Source organism: Elgaria multicarinata, chromosome 16, assembly GCF_023053635.1.
Source record: "Elgaria multicarinata webbii isolate HBS135686 ecotype San Diego chromosome 16, rElgMul1.1.pri, whole genome shotgun sequence".
NCBI lineage: Eukaryota > Metazoa > Chordata > Lepidosauria > Squamata > Anguidae > Elgaria > Elgaria multicarinata.
In genome coordinates, this window is record NC_086186.1 from 3,798,314 (window position 1) to 3,810,765 (window position 12,452).

The window sequence follows — 12,452 nt, forward strand, 5'->3', positions numbered from 1 at the left end:
TCCCGGGCAGTTCAACGGGCGCTGAGGCGAAAAGCTGCGGCCACGGCCTCCTCGCCGTCCCCGTCTCGGATTCGCGGGCGCTTCGCTCGCTCTCCCGGCGCCGGCCAATCAAAGCCGTCGGCCTGGCCGGCACTGGGAGATGATTGGTGGGAGCCGGGGCAGCCCCGCCCCTGCCTTGACAGCAAGCCACGCCTCCCGCCGACGCTCGCGTTAGGCCCCGCCTCCGCCCTGGACAAGTGAGCCGTGGGTGGCGGGGAGAGACGTCCGTCTTCGTACGGCGCCCAGCACGTGGCTGGCGGTCGCGGGGCGCTTGAAGCGTCTGCAGGCGGCGCTCATCGCTGCAAGGGCGGTGCGGAGCCCGTGCGGTGTAGTGGCTAAAGTGCCCGGCTGGGAGTCGGGAGATCCGGGTTCGAGGCCCCCCCTCGGCCATTGGAAACCCACTGGGTGACTTTGGGCCAGTCACAGACTTCTCCACCCAGCCCACCTCACAGGGTTGTTGTTGTGAGGGTAACATGGAAAGGAGGAGGATTTTCCTGCATTGAGCAGGGGGTTGGACTTGATGGCCTTTTAGACCCCTTCCAACTCTACTATTCTATGATTCTATGATTATGTACGCCGCGAGGCCCATTCAGTCGGGCATTGTAATCACACTGCTTCTCCCACACACAGCAGGAGAGAGCAGCAACCGGACTTTTCCTGTTTTTTCTTGCGGCGCAAGGAAGGCCAGAAGGGGCGGAAGATGCACGAGAGGCTTACGATGTCATGGGAGGGACCTGGGAGAAACCTGTGAGTGCCCAGGAACGAGCGTGCAATAAAACGCTGGTCGGATGGAGCTCTTAGTCTTCTCAGGGATTCCCAGCTTTTTTGGGTGGGTTTGAAATTTTGAGGAAGTGTCATGGGTGTGCTCACAAAATGGTGAGGGGCAGCTAGCCTGTACATAAAATGATTGCTGTGCTGTTTATGGCCAGTCACAAAACATTTCCTGTCTCGAATCTACACGGCGTACCGAAGGCGCACGCAGGCGCTTCCAGTGCTACCCGAAACCGCGTGTGCAGATCCTGCCCTGGAAGAGGCGGCGGAGGAGGCGGAGGAGGAGGAGGCGGCTGGGGGATCCGGCTGCGTCCTTGCCGCCCACCACCACCACCTCCCTGCTGGCCTCCTGCTGCCGGCACCCATCCCAGCTTCTTCCCTCCTCACCATGAGTAGCCGGGGTCAGCAGAGGCTCTTTCGCCGGCAGCAGGAGGCCGGCGGGGAGGTGGTGGTGGTGGTGGGCGGCGGCAAGGATGCGGCCGGATCCCCCAGCCGCCTCCTTCTCCGCCTCTTCCTGCGCCTCTTCCAGGGCAGGATCCGCACACGCGCTTTGGGGTCGCACTGAAGGAGCTTGCGTGCGCCTTCGGTACGACGTGTAGATCCCCCCCCCCCCGAAAGACAAATTAGTGAGAGTAAAAGAAAAAATAACTTGCCCAAGAACCTAAGTACAAGGCAGAGGTGGGGGCTGAACTCCAAATCAAAACCGCTCTCTTGAACCCAAATAAAAAGGGTGATGGAGCAAAATCATTCCAGTTTAATCCCAGCTTAAAAAAACCAATCAAGAACTAAAAATCAGGAGAAACAAAAAGCCTGGTAGGCGTCAGGAAAGGTATGAAAGGCATTTTGAAACTTCTGCCTTCTTCTGTGGAGGTGGAGGAAAGCAGGTGAAGCCCTTTCCCCAAAGATCCTGCATCAAGAAGCAACTGGATAACTATTTAGTTCCCACATGTCAAACATTCTGCCAGGATATTAATACTCTTTTGTTGTGTCCTGAGAGGCCAATTGGTCCAAGTATTTCCCCAGACAGCTTATGCTATTATTATTATTATTATTATTATTATTATTATTATTTATTTATTTATTTATTTATATAGCACCATCAATGTACATGGTGCTGTACAGAGTAAAACAGTAAATAGCGAGACCCTGCCGCATAGGCTTACATTCTAATAAAACCATGATAAAACAATAAGGAGGGGAAGAGAAAGCAAACAGGCACAGGGTAGGGTAAACAGACTGGGTAGGGTAAACTAACAAATCTGATAGGAAAATACGTAAACTACAGAATAACTGCACTCCTCACTGCAGATCAGAGAGGCGCTGGGTTGTTAGTCCTGTATGTTTTCAACAATGTTTATCCAAGGCATTAAAAAAGAAGAAGGGGGGTTTGCCATTGACAAACTTTCAGGCAATCTGTTGGGCCTTTTGCAAACAGTTCAAAACGAAGTAAGATAAAAGTGGTGCATGTGATGAAAGGCTTGTACTGGGAACTCTGCCCACAGAAATTGGCTGATTGAATACAGGGCACTTATCTTGCTGGCTGGGGAATGCTGGTGGTGGTGGTGTAGGAATCCCCCCCATTAAAACATGGATAGGGTTATAGGTGTGCTCAAGGGGTGTGCTGGGTGTGCCCAGGCACACCCTAATGACTTATTGAGGGGGTCTTAGAGTAGGAATCCAGAGGGGGATCCAGATGCAGCCAAAACAGTCCTCCAACTGCCCTCCAGCTGCTCCGCTGCCATGGCAAAACCGGTTGCCTCCCAGAGAGCACCGTTGCCGGAGGAGCGAAAAGGAAACGCTCTGCCTGGAGCCTCCTTGCCAGGAGCCACACTTCAAAGAGGCCAGGAGGAGGGGTCCCAAAGGCTAATATTGCCTTGTAAGCTCCTTCAGCCAGTGTCATCACAAAGCCCCGCCAATGCTGTGTTTAATAAATGAATGAAATAAAAACAATGTCCTTTATCATTGAGTACTCAATAAATGTTCACCTTATAAAAACCACAAATCCAAGAGTGCACGCCCTAAGGAAATGTGCTGCTCATACCTATGCATAGGATTGCACCCTTAGAATGGGAAGAAAAATTGTATCAAAGCTGGGAAGCCTGACAGGAGGCCAGGGGGAAAGGGGGGAAATGGCCATCGGAGGAATTCCAGAAGGATGGATTTGATTCCCCAGGCTTGAGTTTTCACTCCCTGAGAAAGACTCTCTTTTATTATTGTTTTTAAATATTCATTGGGCAACTCTAGTGTCACCTTCGGGTTTGTCTCCTCCCTTCTACATTCTTAAAGGGCCGCCTGGTGCAAGCTTGGCCTTTTTCCTGCCTGACGACAGGAGCAAGTGAGGACACGCCACTGTTTTCAAAGCCACAAGCTTTTCATCGGACAAGTAATCACAAGCTTAAAGGGTTCCAAACGCCCCAGACTGTAATTCTGTCCACTGACTAGGAATTCACACCAGGAATTAGATTTGCTTTCTTAAACCTCTCTCATTGTTTTTCTTATAGCTGAGCTTGCTGAATGCAGCTTGAAACAGACATCAGGCCTGTTCAGAAGACACCTTAAACCGTGGCTTTAACCACGGTGAATAAGGCTTTTTTCCTGGTTAAAGCCATGGTTTAAGGTGTCTTCTGAACAGGCCCACCTGCACCACTACCAAATTATGTGTTTGCTTAGAGCCCTGTGTTTGGTGCTGCAAATGTAATTTTATTTTTTGTAAAAGCCACACACTCCTCCTCATCTGGATCAGGGCCACAGCATATGAGGCAGGTCTAACACATTACTCAAAAAGAGAGAATAATCTCAGGATGCTAAAAAATAAATTTATTTCTGAAAAGCCCAGTCCTGATCACCTCCCTCGAGCTGATATTAGCTACAGCGGGGGAAATATGCTGGCTGAAATAGTGTGATGAAGGAATGGCACTTTAACCTTTTGTGCTGGGATGGGCACAAACTGGCTAAAATAGCCTGCAAAGAGCTTACTGTGTCATGATAACATGTTTGAGATATGTCTCTTACCACGTCCTTTACTAGGTCATTGCTTGGTGATGCTTCTTTGATCTGAATAAATAAAAGTATATATTATACATCTGCTGCTGTTCCTGTTCAGCTTAAAAAAAGAAAGAAAAAGAGAGATTTTTACTGCCACCGTGTGGTTGAGATCCTTTACGGCATTATGGACGGTGCAAAGAGGAGGGTCATGACAGATACTATTTCTCGGTGTGCGTTGGAGATCAGAGGCTGCAGAGATGGTTCCTCCAGACCCTGTATGCTTCTCGTCTGATTTTCAGCCTCTGGAGAAACCCTTCCATTACAGCCTAGGAACACACCGGGGAGTCGAAGGGAGCAGCTTCTGCGGGTGATATTGGCATGGGATTTTAACCCTCCGGCTTCGCTCTACCCAGGCAGAAACAGCATCTCCCAGCCTTTCAATGCAGGCGTGGAGACCCTCTTCAGCTCAGCCAAGCTGCATGCATGCTCTAAATGCCTGCAGGACGGAGAACTCCTGAGCCTTGCCATGGGATGCCTTGCCACGCTGAGGGGATTCCTCCTTTAAGATGGGTAATAAGCAGACGATATTTACAGATGAACAGCTAGATGCCTATCAGGTAAGCAGCGTCTGCATGGCAGGGAGGCGGCAATGTGCATGCATACGAACAGGTGTGGGCACGTCGCTTCGCTTACACGGCTTATGCCAACATGGCCCAAAGCATTTTAGTGCCAGAGGCAGAAAATCCAGAGGGTGCCCTACCCCCAGGGGGGCAAACAAACAAACGAAAATTTGATTTTCTACCTGCCAGTCTTTTAGCGATGGAGCACAGAATCTAACTGCTGAATTGTTCACCTTGCCTAAAAATGTGCTGGCCTTGGTTTTATGCTTGTTTATAAATCCAGTGCATTAAGAGAGCCAATGATTTCGAAAGAGGCCCTTAGCTGAATGACCGGGCACATGCTTTTTGCATGCAGAAGGTCCCAGGTTCCACCTGTGATGCCTCCAGTTGAAAGAATCTTCTGCTGGGAAAGATCTAACCTGATGTGTTGGGCTACAGTGTCTATCATTCCCAATGGGAGTTGTAATCCAGGTTGGGGGTGGGTGCCTTTAGAAAGCTGCCACTGTTCGGAGTGCAGAATATTGGGCTGGAAGGGCTAATGGTCTGAAGACGCTTCCCACGACTGTCCACTTAGCTTCGGGTGAACAGCATTGCTTCTTCCCTGGGATGCGGCTCACATGATGCTCGGGGATTTGTGGTGTTTCAACACAGTCCTATTTCAGGGGTCCTCAAAGCACTCTGTCTCTCCTCCTCCCTCTACAGCTCATGGTCTCCCGTTCTTTGTAGAAGTAGTGATTCCAGTCCTAGTTTGCCTCCTGAGAAGAGGGAATTTATGGGAAGGGTTCCACCTGAAAGACCAGGAAAGGCCCTGAGCTTTCCAAAAAAGAAAACATGATGGTGTGTCTCCAGTAACAAAATAAAATAAAGAGAAAATTAAAAAACGAAAGACTGGTGATGTTCTCATGAGCATATATTTGGGGGAGGCTGCATGTAAGAGAATTCCACCAATATTAGTGGGACGTACGTGCCAGTAAGTGTGTTCAATAGGGCCGGCCCAGCCCAATAGGATGGACAGGCACCTTCCCAGGACTGCAAGATCCTGGGCTTTGCAAGCTAATAATAATTTTAAAAAATCTTGGGGGGCAGAAAGGAAATAACATTTCCTTTGTCATTTAGCTCTCGAGGCCTGTGTGTTTTATCTAATTACACCCCCTTTTCTGCATGCATTTGTTGAAACACTTTGGAGGAGGTGGAAAGGGCAGGAAACTTCCACCAAGACTGTCAAAATAGCTTGAGGTGCAGGGCTCTGGTGTCTGACCCGGCTGTCCACTCTTGGAAACAGTGTGCTGGGCTAAGAGGACATTTGGTCTAATCCAGAAAGGCTGTTATTGCGTCCATAGATGGGTCTACTGCAGGGCTGCAGAATGTCAGGCCCAGCGGCCACATCTGGCCAGCATGGGTCCCAGCCTGCCCTGCCAGCATTCCCCAGATGGCCATGCTCCATTCCCTTGCCCCACACTTCCCCCCAACAACCGTTTGCTGGTTTCCTCACTTTTGTGCAATTTCCCCTATCTCCCATTCTGAAAGGGTGATTTCCATCTCCCAAGGTGTTGTTTCTGGCATTTTTAATGGTTTCAGCTCCGTCCCACTTTTCTTTCGGCCCTGCCCAACATTGGAATGCACCCCCCAAAAAAATTGAATTTGGGCCCCGACTGAAAGAGGTTCTGCATCTCTCCTCCCGTCTCTCATTCCCTCTATTTGCGAAGTCCAGGCAGGGAGTGCTGTTGTTTATGTAACCAAAATGGCACCACCCACATACAACAGGGAGGTATCTGTAGGGTGGGGGGAACCTTAAGGTTTTCAGAAGTACAAGAGAAATCTTTAGAAGAAGAAACCCACAGGGGTGGGGGGCAGCCCAGAGAGCTCCGTAGCCATAGAATGGAGTAGCTGGGATCCTGAATAGAGGGCATTCCATACTGCAACGCTTTGTTGCAGGGCTCATTTTGTAGAAATGGTTTCTGATTTCAGGAGATAGTAGTTAAGATGTGATGTTAAATGGGGCAGAAATTGTAAAATGTTGGCTAAATCTTGATCACATTACAACTAAGTGGAGCTGGTGAACATCACTGACCCAGTGCGATGGAGAGAGATTTGTAAATGAAGGAGGGACAATTCCTTTGGATATGTGACACTTAACCTACAAATGCATCCATGCCCCATCATCAGACAGTTAATTACCTCTATTATAAAGGGCACCAGGTCAGTCTGGATGGAACTTTAGACATATATGAGGGGGAGAGAGGGAGAGAAAGACTTGGAGACCATGTTAGGCTCAAAGATGGTGTTTTGGTGGACTTCTTTTAAATCAACTAGCACCAATATATGCAGACAATCACAAATGAAACGTTATAATAAAAGAAAATTCCAAGATCATCATACAGGTGAATGCAGAACGAGCTCTTCTGTGTGCAAAACAGGACTTCGCAGGAGGAGCACCCGCTCTGTGCCACCAGAAAAGCTCCCTTCCTCCATTCCAAACCCGTAGTTCAAGTTTATGAGTCTATGCTATGGCAATTCCAACATCCCTATATGATACATTTGGAGACATAAAGGTGTGTTTTAGATCAGAGCTGGACAGATGTCTTGTAGGAGTAGGAGGAGGGGCTGGCCGCCTCTCTGCTGTGGAAAACATGCTGTAGCTGGATCCGAAGCTGCAGCTCTCAGCGTAGGAAGAGAGACAATTTGCAAAATGAAACTGACCTTTAAGAGCTTTCTATTTTTGCTTTTATTTAAAGCATGAGTTGTCCAGGGTGTACCTACCAGATGCTTACTTCACCCAGTCAGCAGCATCGCGTTCACCACGTTGGGCCTAACGGTGATATAATTTAAAGCAAGCACACCTTTAAAGCAAGCACACCGTGTTCTGATATTGTTATGCAAAAACAAAAACACTTGATAGGCAATGTTGAAAAAACACAAAAAGGAGTTGCCCTGGGCTTTCTGTTGCTCCATTCATGGCAATAGGGAGTCGTTGTCCCAAAGGTTAGGGTGCTCTGAGGTTTAGTTTTCAGGATGCAGGTCCAGCAGCAGCTTATCTCCCATAAAGGGTATTGGAAGTTGTTGTGTGTGTGTGTGTGTGTGTGTGTGTGTGTGTGCGCGCGCGCGCGTGCGTGTGTGTGCGCGCGCGTGTGTGTGTGTGTGAGGGCTACTGCTTCCCTTGGGATGCATGACTTTCTAGATGCTGCCTCCTCAGCCTTAGAATCTGGCACTGCTAAGGGACAGAACTCATAAGATCCACATCACTGACCACATTCTATGCAAACATCTGGAGGAAGAATATGGAAGGCACGTAGCCTCCAGCAAGGTGGACATTTCTAAATTATTGCAGGCAGGCAACTTCACTGAACATGAGAGATGGCTTCTTTCTATGAGTTTAGCTAATAGCTAAAGACAATTCCTCAATGAATAGTGATGGCTAGATGACACTTAAATGAGCATCAATTGCTTTTGGCGTCTGGTGGCTACTAGCTGCTGAACATAGCCCACCTACCTGGGTAACAGCAGGAGGGAAGCACTTGGAATAGAGGCAGTGATAGAGAAAGAAGTCTGATATTTTATTTGCAGCTAGCTGTCGAGAAGGAGCTGGTGTGTGTGTGTGTGCGTGTGTGCGTGCGTGCACGCGGCTTTATGTGAGTTCCAAAAGCATGCTGTTGGCTTTTGGGGAACTGATGCTTGGCTGGGTGTTTGCTTGCTTCTCTGTGCTCACTTTGTGTATTTATAAATAAACAAAAATTATGAAAAAATATGCAGATTTGAGCACTCTCTCCTTTCAAGGAAATGTAGTAGTAACAATAACAGTAACAACAACAACAACACCCGCCTGTGTTCACGATGCTTTACATGACACAAGAAAACAGGTCCCTGTCCCAAGAAGCTTCCATTCTAAAATTAAAAGACCCCCCTTTGAATTTCATATCACTCAGGACATGAAGTGGGGGCATGAAAGATGTTTTAAAACATGAAACTCAGCATTTGGCTCATGACAAGATCCTCCCACCTTACAGGGGGGAAAAAGGCAGGATATACATATAATGTAATAAAATAAATACATTGCGCTGGCATTTTCGGTATTTTGGCCTTTTATATTTTGCCCTGCCGTCCACAGGAATGGAGCCCCTAAGTGTTTCTCTGAAATTGAGGTTGGTCCTATCCCTGAAAGAGATTCGACACCCACCCACCCCGGCCTGTTAGAGAATAATTATTTCATGATCACTTGCTTATATATTTAGGTATTTATACCCCACTCTTCAAGCAGGGAGGATAAACAGAGCCTCTTCATTCAGAGGCAATACACCTCCTATGGAAAGGCCATCTCCTTCATCCCTTGCTTCAGAATGCTCAGAGGTTGCTCAGAGGCTGACCACTGTCAGAAACAGAATGTTAGGCCGGATGGCCTGTTTCTCCCATCGAGCACGGCGTCGCTCCTGTTCTTACTTGCTAACTTGGAAGTTTTGATTACATTCTGCTCCCAGGCCCTGTACTGAGCTTTCTCGTTAAGTAACGGCCTTGGCTGCTTATCTCGGCTGATACGGTTACACGGCAGATTGCTTCTGCGAGAGTTAACCCACTTCTCTTTGTTACTCTGTACTGGCCTCTGGCTGGTAAACAGAGCACCCTTAAGTGATAGCTTCAAAAAGTGAGGTGTTTGCTCGTTCCGGAATGAATGCAGGCTTAACCTCTGGGCTCCTATTTCCCTTTGTGCCGATTCAGGCAATGTGACATCACCACCCGCGTCTCCCAAATACCCCTCCCATTGTGCCTCTGTAACCCTATTCGGCCACACAATACGCCCAAGGAGAAGAGCCTCACTCCCCTGTCACTTCGTAGGTGGAGAACGAAGAGGGCTTAATAATTGATGCTCAAGTAGGCACGAGAGAGGACCTTGAAACCCAAACCAATTCATACTGACCAGCCCTGGGGGTTCAGTTGTTAAGTAGGGCTGGCAAATGATTAGAACGGTTTGGGTTGGCGTCCTGTCCGAGCTTGGCATTGGGTCCCTGGGGGAAATTGGGTTGCAGTGGTGGTACTGCCTGGAAAGGCTGGCTCACATCTGGCATGGACATGTCAGGTTAGGCAAAGCAGGTTCCAAGAGGCCAGGCCAGGCCTTTCAGGACCCTGGACAGATTATTGGTTGAAGCTCACCTCTGATGAGTAGCTGTCTCAACAACATACAGAGGCCATCTGAAGGTTGGGAGGTGTGGACCTGCTGTCAACTCCACCCCTTTTGAAGAGGTACCTGCTTCACAGTGTGGAGACAGTGAGGATTGCATCAGAAGGGTGACCTCAGAGTCCAAGGTGTCTGGTAAGGCCACGTCCTTCAGTCTGGAAGGCCCTGGAGTAGCAGACAAAGGGTTACTGGAGGGTGTCTGCTCCCCCTTTGAGTCCTCCTCTGAGCCAGAGGGGGAGGGATTGAGGCTGGAGAACATGGTAGTCATTCATTCATTCAGTCATCTTGCTGTTTGGCTGATTAATTCAGAATGTCTTCTCCTGTATCAGCCATCCTTTGTATTGGGGTTATCTTTGGAGGCTGTTCCCCAGGTGTCCCCAACATCCAAGGGAAGGTGGGTTGCACTTAGAGAGAGGGACTTCTTGGTTGTGGCACCTCATTTGTGGAATTCCCTTCCAAGGGACTCACCTGGTGCCAATGTTGTTATCCATTTGGTGCCCCGTGAATCCATTTTAAAACTCACAGTAGGGTAATACTTTGATTGAGGCAACCAAAATATCATGGAATAGTGGGCAAGCTTTCAAGTTTTCCAGAACTATTCATTGGGTTAGATGTTAAACAAAGTCCCAGGGATAGGTGGGGAAGAGGGAGGAGAAGCAGACTGATGTTGAAGCCATGGTATCTGCTATCTTTTCCTAAATTCCATCTTAAGACTTTCATGAAATGAAGACCACCCTCCTGGCTTCAACGTCAGCCAGCTTCCCCACCCCACTTTGTTTAACTTCTAGCCTTCCCCAACGTGGCGCCCTTCGGATTTGATGGAGCACAACTCCCATTGTTCTCAGCCAGCAGGGTAAGGCTGATCTAGCTATTTAGACCAAACACAAATTTACCACTTTAGGAGGGTGAGGTCATACATTCATCTCAACCAGCACTAAATTTGGAGTGATAGGCTTAGAGAAAGACAGTAATGGTTTCTGTACTGCCACCAACATCTTTACATTTAAACGCTCATTTTCTTTCCTTTTGTTTTATTTACAGGATTGTACCTTCTTCACACGAAAGGAGATCCTTCGGTAAGCACTCCATTCTCACCTAATACTTTATACAAGAAGGGTCACTTCCTGTTCAAGTGGAAGGCATCTGGGAAGCATACATTCCTTTAGAGTAGGAGTGTTGAACCTTGGCCCCTGTGGGCCAAATCTGTCCCACTGAGTTCCCCAAGATAGCCAGTTCCTCTTTTCCCCAACTGCTGAACGTTTGCATGTTTTCCTCCCATTCTCAAAGGTTGAACGGCCTCTCTTCAGCCATAGCTACAGGCAGCAACAGCGCCAAACTAAAATATACTGGTGTTTTGGTTCTGCCCCTTTTTGCATCTGCCTAGCCCACTTTTTCCATTGACTCCACCCACCTTTGTAGTGTGGCCCTCAAGGGCTTCTCCAACATGGAGTTCAGAGTTCTTGATGTACGAGGTTCAACATTCCTGCTTTGGAGAAAAGGACATGCTTGTCAACTATGCAATGTTCTGTTTGCTGAGACATGCATGGACCCATAGATCCCACCCCAATGTGTCCTATATAATTTTGCTTTAAGAGGGAGGAGGTGGTCTCCAATCATCAAGTTCCGACTTGCAGTTTTTTCTCTTCTCTCCAAATTCCAACTACATATTCAGAATGGATCCTTATGTCTCTGGCTAGATCTGCACTACTGCTTAATAGCGGAATTGAAGTGCACTGAGAACTTTTGGGGTGCAATCCACATTCCATGTACTGCTTTCATAGTGTTATTTCCTGCTTTTTATTCTATATCCATAATGATTTGACACAAGGTGTAGATCTGGCCCAAATCAATCCTTGAAACTTTGATAGGTTCACATCCCAAAGTCGGGTGAAAGTTTCTAGACTATGAAGGACAATTAGACACTGTTTGTTAAGTCCCTGATCACCCGTTAGTTTCTGGGCAGGAAAAAAAACATTGTGATGAGCCCATTCATGAAACAAACAAACAAACAAACAATTAGACTCAGAACAAACAACCTTCCTTCCTTCCTTCCTTCCTTCCTTCCTTCCTTCCTTCCTTTTAAAGGAGTTGTTTGAACTCATCTATGAGCAAATATCCTTTATAGACCTCTGCCCAAATTGAAATAGTTGAAATGTTCTTCTGGAATTGTATAATTGTATATATCAGAGGAAGGCATAAGAACGTAGTATAAGATGCCTTATACTGAATCAGATCATTGGTCCATCTAGCCCAGTACTGTCGACACTGGCTGGCAGCCATGGCTCTCCGGTGTTTCAGGCAGGAATTATTCCAGCCTTACATGGAGCGGCTGCAGGGGATTGAACCCGGGTTCTTTTCACTGCCTCTGCTTGCATCAGGAGCAATCAGGCAGTGGGCACCTGCTACGTCCACAACAAACCAGGGTTTAAAAAACCAAACTGAAAACCCAAACCCTGGGGTGGTTGTGACATGAGAGCCAACCCAATATCTCCTCAAAGCTAATGAGGCTTAATTTATCTAAATAAAGCAAATGAATGAATGAAACAATGCTTTGACAACATGTTTTCTAGTGCACACCCTCTCTGGGAACGATATGTTTCATTTTAGCCAAAACAGAGCAGTCCATTCTGTGTGCAGTGTACCCAAAAGGTAAAATAAAAGTGAATGATAATTCTCAGCCCAGCCAAGGCTGCAGGACTTTTAGTTCCATCGAAGAACATGGATTTGCAGGAGAACAGAATGTGTCACACAACCACTGGAGGGTGGAGCAGGGGGGAAGGCGCTGATGGATACAGACTATTCAGAGGGGTTCATTGATACTCCGCCATGCACGCGCTCCCACACAAATCACTCCCTTGTGAGAATCCAGC

At 47.8% G+C, this 12,452-nt stretch overlaps 1 protein-coding gene across 1 annotated transcript in view; it reads left to right on the top strand.

The window, feature by feature from the left end:
* The first annotated feature begins 4,159 nt into the window (after window positions 1-4,159).
* The window catches only part of CIB2 (calcium and integrin binding family member 2), a 28,673-nt gene continuing 20,380 nt past the window's right edge, over window positions 4,160-12,452 (top strand). Inside the window, exons 1-2 of the mRNA XM_063142609.1 lie at window positions 4,160-4,412; window positions 10,624-10,658. Coding sequence (XP_062998679.1) covers window positions 4,362-4,412; window positions 10,624-10,658 — 86 coding nt within the window. The 5' untranslated portion in view covers window positions 4,160-4,361. The remainder of the gene's footprint in view (window positions 4,413-10,623; window positions 10,659-12,452) is intronic.